Consider the following 10,970-nt stretch of genomic DNA (forward strand, 5'->3'; position numbering starts at 1 on the left):
TGCTTCCCCTAACATCTCAGCAGCAGCCTCAACCCCATGTTGCTCCACAATGGAGTAAATGAGCGGTGCCCAAATTGTGACTCCACTCCTGCCCCGGGGTCACCCAGACCCTTGTGATATTTCTTTAGAGCCAGCTCCCCAACTGCAGGCCTGGGACATCACCCAGGGAAGGACACCTTAGCTGAGGCCAGCTGATCCCCTCCATCCCCAGAGAGAGCTCAGGGCTCGCAGCAGGCTGGAACAGAAACGCTCACGTTTATTGTTCACCACCAAGGTTACAAAAGAAACGTCCTGCCGGGGGCACACCCTGGGCGGCCCTGTCACCAACGTGCAGCAAAGAAAGCGCTTGAGCGAGGGGGAAGGGGACAGCTCGGTGGCAGGGGGTGCACAAAGGTCACAGTGTTTCCCACTTGGCACAAGGGCTGCGCCAGCCACATCCTCCGTGGTGGGCTGAGCCACCCCACACCTGGCAGAGAGCCTGATGGGGGCTGATGCTGGGTGGTGGGGCTGTCTCCTCTGGCTGCTTTGCCTCCCCGGTGTGTAGGAGCAGCCACTGCCTAAAGCACAAAGTGGGAGTGGGGTAGAAGGGAGCACTGGAAGCTGGACACCACATTGAGCAACCATGAGACCCCTGAAATAACCCTCCCACCCCACCACAGATGTGCACACACACACACACACACACACACACACACACACACACTCACGTGTTGAGATGTAGGTGACCACACAGCATGGAAACAGCATAGTCTCAGGCATCCCACAGGCAAAATACCACCCCCCAGTTCAAGGGCTGCTGGTGGCCCCATTCCTGTCCAGGAGCAACTCAAAGCAGGGGGCCCAGATGGAGGCAAAGACAGCAACCCAGTCCAGCACCTAAAAGGCCAGGGGAAAGACAGCAGAGCTCCTCTGGCCACCACCATCCTCTCCTGTTTTATCTTGCTTTTGCTCCCTTTGATGGCAGTGCCACACTCCTCCCCCCTTGTCTAGGGCTGGTGGAGATGCTTTATCCCTTTCCCCTGTTCCCTTGGTTGCTGATTGACCCTCCAGTCTGGGGGGAAGCTAGGGGTAGGGGGGATGTCACTCTGCTTCCCTCTGCCTCAAAAGCTTGATTTCCCCTCAGGCAGTGGAGGCAGGGGAAGGGGTGTAGGGTGGGAGTGCTGCCTCACTGACACTCCACCATCCTCCCTTGGCTTGAAAATCCAGGGAGGCAGGAGACGAATGGATGGGGACAGAGGGGAAGATGCTCCTGGCCACGTCTTTGGGCTCATTTGGAGTACAGGTTCACAAAACCAGAAAGCAGGGCACTAGAAATAAATAAGGAAAGGGAATGTGCTCCAGGAGTGCTTGCACACTGGCATCTCACCAAGGCTTAGGGCAGACAGAGGTCTCCTTCCCACTGCCCATTGAGGCTGACAAGGCAAGGACCCTCACCATACCGGAGACCTCAGTGGGTATGGTGAGATCCTCCCAAAACAGAAGTGGAGCAAGGCAAAACCCAGAGGCTGATGTGCCAGGAGCGTGGACACACCACACTGCTGGCACAGGGGCAAGAGGGAGGCTGCCAGGGGCCCACTCTCTCCCAGACCACCAGCATTGGAGGCCCAAGCATTGCCCTGGTGAGGCTTGGCAGTCTGGGAGGGGAGAAGGGTGCTTCGGGGCTGGCACCAGGCTCCTTGGTGCTGGGGAGGGGGCAAGGGACCGCTCATGCCTTCCTCCCTTCCTCGCAGGCAGTGAAGCTCTTCTTGCTGGCACCTCCGAAGACCTCCACCGCCTGGTCGTCCCACTGGATCACATTGCCTTGGAGGTGGGAGGTGCAGTTGGCCAAGCCCAGGATCTCCGCCGGCGCCAGCATGTGATCCCACACACCAAACTGTGCCAACTCCCCCATGAAGGCCTGTGTGGCATCAAAGCCGCCACCCAGCGTATCCTGGGGAAAAGCAGGAGAGGCGATGGGACAGGGGAAGGAACACACATCCAGTGGGCAAACAGGGCAAGGAGAAGAGGGAGAAGCAGAGCAAGATGCCCGATAGCAAGCAAGGAAGGGAATGGACTCATGGAGGAGAGGCAAGAAGCAAGGTGGGAAGCAAATAGGGGACAGAGCGATGAGGAGAGGGAAGAGAAGATGACAACGTGCACACATGGCCTGCAGGATGACCAGGTGGGAAAGCCCCTTGCCCAAACTGCCAACGTGCTGTGCTGAGCGCTCCTGACTGTACCAACCCCTGCCCTTGCCCCAGATGGGGGCTGCCCCTCCCAGCTGGCTTCATGCTGCACTGATGCAAACCAGCAGCTCTTGGTGTTGGGCCAGCACTTACCTGCTCCTGGCCCAGAATGATGACGCCCTGGGGCTTGATGGCGTGCCAGGAGGCCAGGTTCTCACCAGCACCCCGCTGCTCCCCATCCTGGTACGCTGACCACTTGCCATCCCGGGTGGTCCACGCCACGCAGATGTGGTGCCAGGCCTTATCCTTCAGGCTCAGAGGCAGCTGGGCAACCTTGTCACGAAGAGCAAGAGCCTGGCACTCAGTGGGACTGCCAGAGGACTCCAGTGTCCCCAGGCTCCTCACAGAGCAAGTGGTGCACCTTCATGGTGGTGGCACCCCAAATTCTACAGACATCTGGATGGCTGTTTCTCCCTCTTAAAACCCACCCTGGCAAGCTATCCTCCCCATCCTCATCAGCCTCCTGTCTCCCTCCTTCCCCCCAGGCCTCCTCCTCCCAGCTCCCCCACACAAGTACCTTCAGAAGCCTCATTTCCCAGGGGGAGTGAAACAGGGGAGCTGAGGGCAGTGGCTTCCCTCCATGTGTCTGGGCTGACCTTGTCATTGATGAGCAGCTCCAGGGGGTTGCTGCCCCACTCCATCAGCACGATCTCATTAGCTTGGCTTGGGACAGAGTAGGAGAAAGGGGTGCCAAGCCCCAGCAGAGCCTTGGACTTCAGCCACATGCAGATAGTGAATGCATAGAGCTCCGGCAGGCTCTTCTTCATGCGGGCATAGATGTAGTTGTTCTGCACCGGGATGGTCACCTTGAAGGCATCAGGAGGGCTATAGCCTGGCGGTCCTGTGTGCCAAGAATGGGGAAGAGAGAGGAGGGTGAGTACCCATCACAGAGAAGGGTGGCTTGTCCCCGCACCTCTCTGCATCACCTTTATTCCCATCAGGCAGGACTCACCATGCTCCAGCTCCATCACTCGGTTCTGGAGGGAGTTCAGCTCCTTCTCGATGTTGTGCTGCTGCTGGCTGTGGTCAGTGTTGGCAGCCTGGCGCTCCTTCTGCAGGGTCAGGATCTTGGAGAGGAGCTGCTCCTCCAGCTGCTCCATCTTAGTATGGAGGGCATCCCGGGCAAGAGCTGGTGTGTTTGGCACCGAGCCGTTGGTGCGGGCCGGCAGCTCCTGCTGCACTCGGCAGGGGAGGGAAGGAGGGAGAAGAGAGAAACGTCAGCATGGTGTCACCTTAAGAGGTTAAATAAGGGCATGCCCAGCCCACACCACCCTGGGGAGTGCTGAGGACACAAGCCCACATCTGCAGCAGAGGTTTCTGCAGAGCCTCCAGCTGACTCTGTACCTCTCCTCTCTGAGCCCCCATTGAGCTTGTTACTGTGAAATGAAGCTTGACTGCTCTTAATGACTTTCTGCTGCTTCAGAAACAGAGCAAGGGTCACACAGGTACTTTAGGTTATCCCTTGGCTCTGCTCCTGTGGCAGCCTCCCACAAGGAGAGGACAACATGAGAAGCAGCTTGGAGCTCCCCTCCCTACTGCTCGTGAGGGTGCTTTGCTTTGTTGTGGCTGGTGTGTTAACATCACCTAATGAGGCTGTAATCCTCTCAGCCCAGCTCAGCCAGCTTGTGGGGGTGTGTGCACGTGTGCCAGGTCAGGCAGGTAGCTCTCTCTAAGCATAAGTCAACCTCTTTCAGGCCATGAGGATGCCACAGAGAAGTGGGGCCAGAGGTAGATCCTGCAGTCCTCAAGACACGACCCATCACTTGAGGACATCAAGTACATTTTCTCCCATTGTGGTTGAAATCCAGACCAAAACTCTTCCCATGGTGCCTGGCAAGGATGCTCACAGCCTGTAATGCACCCTTAGAAGACCCTAGATCCACCTCACTGGGAGACCCTGTACCTGATGGAAGAAAACCAGACTGGAAAGGAGAATGTGAGCCTTTGCCATGCTCCTGAGATTTCTCTGTAAATAGCAGCCTTCTCCCTTCCCCATATGCTTGGGGTGTTAGACTCTCTGCCACAGTCTTAGAAAGATGGTGACTAACTTCTCTGCACTGTCAGACCTTCCTGAAGGTGCTGGAATGGCCATGGTGGCCTCTGCTTTGGCCTCTGTCAGACCAATGGTGGAGCAGACTCAAGAGGCTGCTTCAGCCCTGGACATTCACATGGCTTGTGGTGGGATGTGGGGTGATACCATCCCTGCTGACCTGAACAGGCCTCTCACCCCTGCATTGGAGCTGGCCTGCAGGAGGTCACCACACTCATCTATGATCATGGTTTCCAGCTTTTTCTTGTTCCCTGTATCCTGCTTTTCCTGTAGGAGCAGGACCTTATGATCATGCACGCAAAGATGGAGCGGGGGATGCCCGCCAATGCCACTGCCAATCTTTGCTGTGCATCATGAACGTCAGAGGCTGAAGGAAAGCCAGGTTTAGCTAGGCAAGGTGCAACCTTGGCGGGTTGGATCAGCAGGGAAAGGGAGAGAAAAGATGATCTTGGCATGAGCACAAATGGTTCTGCATTAGGCAGGAACATACTCAGGCTGCAAAGGAGAGGGTGGCTGCAACAGCCTGGGGTCTCCAGCAGGGTCTGCCAGGGCAAACTCAGGTTTTGCAAAGAAAACCAATGTGGAGAACAAAAAGCAAGCAATAGAAGGTTGTGCAGGGGACATCTGCCAGCCTGGACCACACGCCAGCCTTGACCAAATGCCAGTGCCAGGCATGCTCTCGCAGAGAGCAAAACCACTCTGGGAAGGGAGAAGCACCTGGCAAAGAGCATCTTGCCTTTGGTCTCCATAAACCAAGGAGGGATTAGCTGACAGGGAGAGGGCCTTAGCCCTTTTTATTGTGGAGTGGGGTGTCTTGAGGACCCACTAGGGCAGCTGGCTGAAAGGCAGGGCAGGGATGGCAGGAAAAGTAAGTGGAAGAGTTAATTTCCATCCTCCCAGCAGGGACAGTTCCCAGCCAGGGCCGCCCAGACTCGCACTCGTATCGGAGCGGAGCCGGCTGTGTGCTGGGGGCAGTGGAGGTGGGGCAGGGGTCGCCTTCAACTCTTTGTCCACATCTCGTGGGCTCCGAGAGCTTTTCTCATCCCTTCATGCTGCTGGCTGCGGCGGAGGCTGGCACGCTCCTGTCTGCCGCATGCTTTGATTGCTCGAGCTGCGGGCTTGGAGCCTACGTTCCTGCTTTCATGCACGGCTCCATCTGTTAATGATGAAAAAAGAAAAGGCTGGGAGCTTTTGTCACCCTCACTAGCCCCCGATAGCCTGCCCTACATTAATTCAGTAGTGACTGAGTGCTTTTTTTTCCCTCCCTTTGCCTCCTGCTTTTCTCCCTGCTGCTATTTTCTTCATCCTGTAACTTTTCTCCCTGTGGCTTTTCCATTTCTCTGGTGTCAGAGCATCTCCTGATGTGCTCCTCCACACACACACACGCTCCCTCCCCTTTTGCTCAATACCTTCCCTCTCTCTGAGATTTCTCCCCTCCATCCCTTTCTCCAGCTGTCCCTGACCCTTGCAGCCAGGGCACCAACAGCTGCTCCCATGCAGTCAGCTGAACTATTGCTGACCCAGCGTTCCTCCTGGCAAGGGATGCAGCTGGTACCCTCATATGGCAGAGTTTGAAGGTCACCCCACCATCCCCTCAGTCAGATCCCAGTGGAACAGGAGACTGGACCTCCCCATCCTACCCCACTCAGCGCCAGGTGATCCTCCCAGTGCTGGGCTGCATCCCCTGGCCTCCCTCTGAGCTACCACTCGAGCATCTTTCTCCCAAATGAAATTATTTGCAAAATTATTAGTGCAAGGATGTACAGCTGTTATCTGGGGGGTGACCTTTGGGGAGGGCAGAGAGGGGGAAGCTCCTTCTCCCCGCCCGTTCGGCAGGCACCCGGCTCCCCATCTGCCGCCGCGCAGGCAGCAGGGAGTGGGCAGCGGGTGCGGGGGAGGCTCGCTTGATGCATTTTGGCCACCAAAACCGGCAAAAAAATATTGAAAGATGCCAGGTAATATTAATCACATTAAATGTCAGCGGCTGGCAGGGGGTGGGGAGGGGAAGGGGGGTGGGCCAGGGCAGCCACGTTGGCACGCGCTGGCCTGGGCTGCAGCCCTCGGTCGGCAAACGCACTTTGATTTACGTAAGGAGATCAGAGCCTCATTTACTAATGCACTGGCAAAGCCAGGCACTGCTGCTCTCCCTCAGCTGCTGGCACACGAGTGACCACCTTGGCTGCTGAGACAGGATGGGCAGGACTCTGGGATGCCGTCTGGGCACACCCCAGAGATCATGATGCTGAGCTGGGTGTGCATACACAGCAGGTCCATTGCCTTCCCTGGACCCTGCGTCGGTCACAGCCTCCCAGCTTGCCCACAGCTCCTCCGTGTAGGCTTCTGCTGCAGGATGCTTGCTGCCATGGGATGGCACACCTACCACAGAGTTTTTCAGACCCTACCACCTTCTCAGAGACTTTTGGCCCCAGACAGGAGGTTGGGGGTCATTACACTCCAGGATGGAGTGCTCAGGGTAGGGGTTGAGCAAGGATACATCAGCCTTTCCCTCCTCCTCCTCACAAGGGACAAGCTCACTGATGGTCCTGTCCCCCACAAACCTTGCTTGGATCTGTCACAATCTGGGGCTCTCTGACCCTGCTCTGCCAGAGATGGAGGCAGGCAGCTCACTCCCATTCCCTTGTCCTTACCCACAGGTTTCCTGCCAGCAGCCAGGTCAGCAGCTACAATGGCAGAGCCAGGCCAGCATGGCCACACACAGAGAAGCAAAGCTCTGCTGAGGTCAGCTCCCTCCTCCCAGACAGCTCCTGTGCAAGGGATGGTGGAGATGAGAAGGGTATCTGCACCCTGACTCATCCCAGGGGGCCAAGGCGTTTTCACACACCCCACCCCCAAAAAGCAGATTCCTTTCCATTTGCAGCAGCAATTAAAAGCATGGCAAAGGAACATCTGGGCTCGCTGGCTCAACATACCAAGATGTGCCAAGAGTGTAGACATGAACACACATGGAGAATGGGAAGAATCCCTCAAAACCAGGAGAAAAAAGCCCAGCCAGGCAGCTGCACACAAGGAGGGGACAAACTGTGCCTTACAGGAGGTTAGGAGGAAGTGAGAGAAGATGCCCCCATGTGAATACCATGCTGGTGCTTGCCATCTCTGCCAAAATGGAGGGCAAAGAGCAAGCCCATACAGGTCCTCCTTGCCTCTTCCTCAGGGGAATCCTGCTGCCCTGCCACCAACATGAGGAGTCAAAGCACTTAAGAGTTTTTTTGGTGCATTGATAAATCTTGTTATGCCTTACAACTGGGGCTGAGAGCACCTAGATTAGATGAGTGATTGGCTGCCAGCCACCTCCCCACAATCCTGGTTCCAGAGCCTCTGACAATAATCTCTGACACCAAACCTACGGCCCGCAGGGAGTTGCCTTCCCAGGGGGCCCCACAGCATTTTGTGTCATCCTTCTCCCAAGACTAAGTTGCCTCAGGCTTCACCAGTGCTTCCTCTCCCTCCCTCACTCCAGGGTCCTCAGAGCCTCTGGCACGCTCTTGGCTACCCCTGGACTGTCCCCATCCAGGTCACCTTTTGGGATGATCACCATTACCCTTTAGGAGAGTTCCTGGGGCTGGAGGTGGCCCCCTCACCATGCCATGAGCTATCCCAGGAAGATTCCCTGGGCTGATTGAGCTGTGTGGGGTGGAGAAGCACAGGTGTCCACCTGCATGTTGAGGGACAAGTTGGAGAGAGAGGCTACAGGCATCCATCACTGCAGGGATGAAGTGTGGCCCCAGGGTGCAGCTAGCTGGGCTGCAGCTGTCACCAGGCTGTCCCAGGCAATGTTACATCAGGCTGGAGCCAGGGCATCCAAAGTCCAGCCCACCTGTGACATGCTGCCCTATTTCCTGAGCCGGCAGAGCTCGCTGAGCCACGAGGTCTTGCATCTCCCCTGCAGAGTATCCTTGGGACACTCAGGTGCCCAGCAGCACAAAAGGGAACATTTTTTGGTGAAAGTGCTACTTGTCTTCTTCATCAGCAATGTGTGTGAGCCTTGACCCAGCATCGATTCACGCTCCCCAGGCACAAGTCAAAGCCAGCTCCAGCCCCTGTGAGCTTCACCTTCCTCCATCCCAAACCTCCTGTGTTTGCCAGAAACCCCAGAAGAGGGACCAGGACAGCCCATGGGTGACACAGTCCCTCAGGGAAGGTGAAGAGTGTGGCTGGAGAGAAACTAAGGGCTGAATGCTGGCTGGGGTTCAAACTGATGTGCCAGGCACTGTCCCCCTGCGCATCGCCCAGTCCTCGTGCACACACAGGTACGCATGAAGGGGCTGTTGTTTGTTGGTCCAGTTGTGTGGTCCTGCTTGTGGGAATCCATTTGGGACTGCAGGGGGCTTTCAGGGTGGCTCTGTCCCTCCCCTTGGCTGCACTGGGCTCTGGGCATTGTGTCCAACCTCTCCCCATGTGTGCCTCTGTGCCTGTTTTTGTGCATGTGTGTGCATTACCCTGGCAGCTCACGGGTGCTTCCTCCAGTCTCCAGCTCTTTCCCTTTCAGTATGCATGTGTTAGCTTGCCTCTCCTTGTCTTTCTACCCCTTCTCCCATCTCCCTCTATTACCATAACTTCCTCTCTCAGCCTCATTTCTCAGTCCTTGACCTCAGTAGCTCTGAATTTCCCACCCATGGCCTGCTGCTGCTGCACCCACATGGCTGTAAGAGAGAGCAGAAGGGCAAAGCTGGGGAGATGGACACCATGGGGTGCTGCCTGACCCCTCTCCCAGCTCTGTGCTCCAAGGAGGAATGGAGAGAGCAGCATGGAACCAAATGGGAAGATAAGAAGGTTGAGGTCCTTGCAGGTAAAACACTGGCTCCTTGGAGACCTCAGGGGACAGCACAACCCTCAGAAAAGATGGAGCATATGGAGCAAACCCCCCATGGAAACCAGACAAATCCCTTCTGGCAACTCTTGCATGTACAAACCATTGCCTAAGTCATACCCTGCAAAATCTGCCAAGGTCCACAAGAAATCTGAGCTCATATCAGCCCAGCACTGACACAGACATCCACTCCGTGATGGGCCCCATAGCAAGCATCATGGTAGAGCCCTTGGTGCTGCTCACTTGTGGCTGGGCTAGGGCTGAGCCTGCTGGGCACCCACTACGTGGCTGCTTACAGACTGGGGACCAAGGGTCGGCAACACAGGTGCAAACAGCCTGATGCCACAGTAGTGGGCACAGTAAGGGGCTCCAGCTGTCCCCTTCTTACAACAGTTCCTCCAAACCCTGCAGGGAAGGGGTGCTGGGCTTGTGGTGAGTGGCACTGCACTCAGCTTTGCAAGAAGTCCCATTCATAACTGCAATGGCATCAGGTGGGATTTACCTTTCTGCTAAAGGGCAGGATCCACCCCTGAGCTGCCAGCCTGCTCCAGTGGAGGCTTTGGCTGGTGTTACAGGGCAAGTGAGGTGCCCTACCTGGATTCACACAGGGTGGGGGAAAAGGGCAGTAGTGGCCCCTTGGGACCGCCCTGCGAAGAGGAAAGAGTGTGGGGCTAAGGGTGAGCCTCTTGCCTCTAGGCTGAGACACTGAGGAAGAGCAAGGCAAGGACAATCTTTCTGAAGCCTTGTGATGGGGGATGAGCTGGTTTAAAGGTGTGTGTGGCTGCGGGCCTGGGGAATGGCATGTGAGGGAGCACACTCCCCGCCCCGGCCCCCGAGAGCATCTTCTCCCAGGAGCATCCACCCCAGACCCTTGGGAGCATCCCCTCGCACCTCTATCCGTTCGATGCGGTCCTGGAGGGCGCGGACAGCCTCCTCCAGCTCTCGCACAGCGGGCGGCTCGGCGGGTGGGTGACCCATGGTGCCGGGGCGCGGGGCGGCGCGGAGCCCGGCGGCGGCGGGAGCGGCGGCAGGGCTTCGCAGGCCGCCTTCACAGCGGCTGAGCTTGCCGGTGAGCTCCCGGATGGTCTCCTGGTCCATACGGATTCGCTCCTTCTGCTCCAGCGCCGTGCGGCGCAGCTGGGCCGCCGCGCTCCGCAGCGCCAGCAGCTCCTCGGGGCCGGGACTGGCGGCGGGGCCGCTGCCGGTGGCCGGGCACTCGGCGCTCAGCGGTGTGCAAACGAAGCGGCTGAATAGCGGCGGCTGCGGCCCCCCGGGCAGGCGGGGCCCGGCGCTGGCCAGAGCCTCGGCGGGGCCGTGCAGCGCTCCCAGCCCCTTGTCGGCGGCGGGCAGGAGCGCGGCGGCGGCCGAGTCATTGTCGGCGGCGGGGGCGGCGGCGGGAGCGGCGGTGCCGGCCGGGTGGACGCTGGCGATGATGCAGATGATGGCCCCCAGGAAAGCCAGCATGCCCGCCGCCAGCAGCACAGCCAGAAACTTCAGGGTGGCAGCGGCGTGGGGGGCCCGAGCCCGCAGACGGCAAGAAAATAAAGCGAGAGGGAATGGAGGGAGGAACGGACAATCCGGAGCGAACCGGCGGGCAGGGACGGTACCGGCAGCAGCACCGGCACCAAAGCCCCGGCGCGCCGCGCCGCGCTTATATCTGCCGGGCGGTGCCGACCGCACCGCACCGCCTCTGCCCCCGCCCCGGCCCCGGCCCCAGCTCAGCTGTGCAGCCCCGCCCGGCCCTGCACCTCTTAGGGACACTCCGTCAAAGCATCCCTCCTCAGGCTGCGAGTGCGAGGGTTCCAGGCGGTGAGCGGGGAAGGGGCGCCGGGGACGGGGAGGAGCGGGCAGAGGCGGGAGGCACACG

At 58.3% G+C, this 10,970-nt stretch overlaps 1 protein-coding gene across 1 annotated transcript; it reads right to left on the reverse strand.

Moving 5' to 3' along the window:
• Window positions 1-236: 236 nt before the first annotated feature.
• On the reverse strand, window positions 237-10,711 carry NPTXR (neuronal pentraxin receptor). The gene is made up of 5 exons (XM_068142469.1): window positions 9,995-10,711; window positions 3,178-3,400; window positions 2,822-3,066; window positions 2,319-2,498; window positions 237-1,930 (listed from the first exon to the last, which is right to left on the reverse strand). The coding sequence occupies exons 1-5, from the start codon at window positions 10,565-10,567 to the stop codon at window positions 1,706-1,708; spliced, it is 1,446 nt and encodes a 481-aa protein (XP_067998570.1). The 5' UTR covers window positions 10,568-10,711; the 3' UTR covers window positions 237-1,705.
• Window positions 10,712-10,970: the final 259 nt, after the last annotated feature.

Source organism: Melanerpes formicivorus, unplaced genomic scaffold (genome assembly GCF_026170545.1).
Source record: "Melanerpes formicivorus ecotype bairdi unplaced genomic scaffold, bMelFor1.0.p_v2 SCAF_8, whole genome shotgun sequence".
Classification (NCBI taxonomy): Eukaryota; Metazoa; Chordata; class Aves; order Piciformes; family Picidae; genus Melanerpes; species Melanerpes formicivorus.

Bases quoted from the DNA above. Each gene is read 5' to 3' on its own strand.
- NPTXR (XM_068142469.1), bottom strand. From the start codon at position 10,567: ATGCTGGCTTTCCTGGGGGCCATCATCTGCATCATCGCCAGCGTCCAC. The intron at 3,401-9,994 runs GTGCGAGGGGAT...TGCCGAGTGCAG, and splicing joins ACCGCATCGAACGGATAGAG to CAGGAGCTGCCGGCCCGCAC. The intron at 2,499-2,821 runs GTCAGCCCAGAC...CTTCGTGACAAG, and splicing joins AGCTGCTCATCAATGACAAG to GTTGCCCAGCTGCCTCTGAG.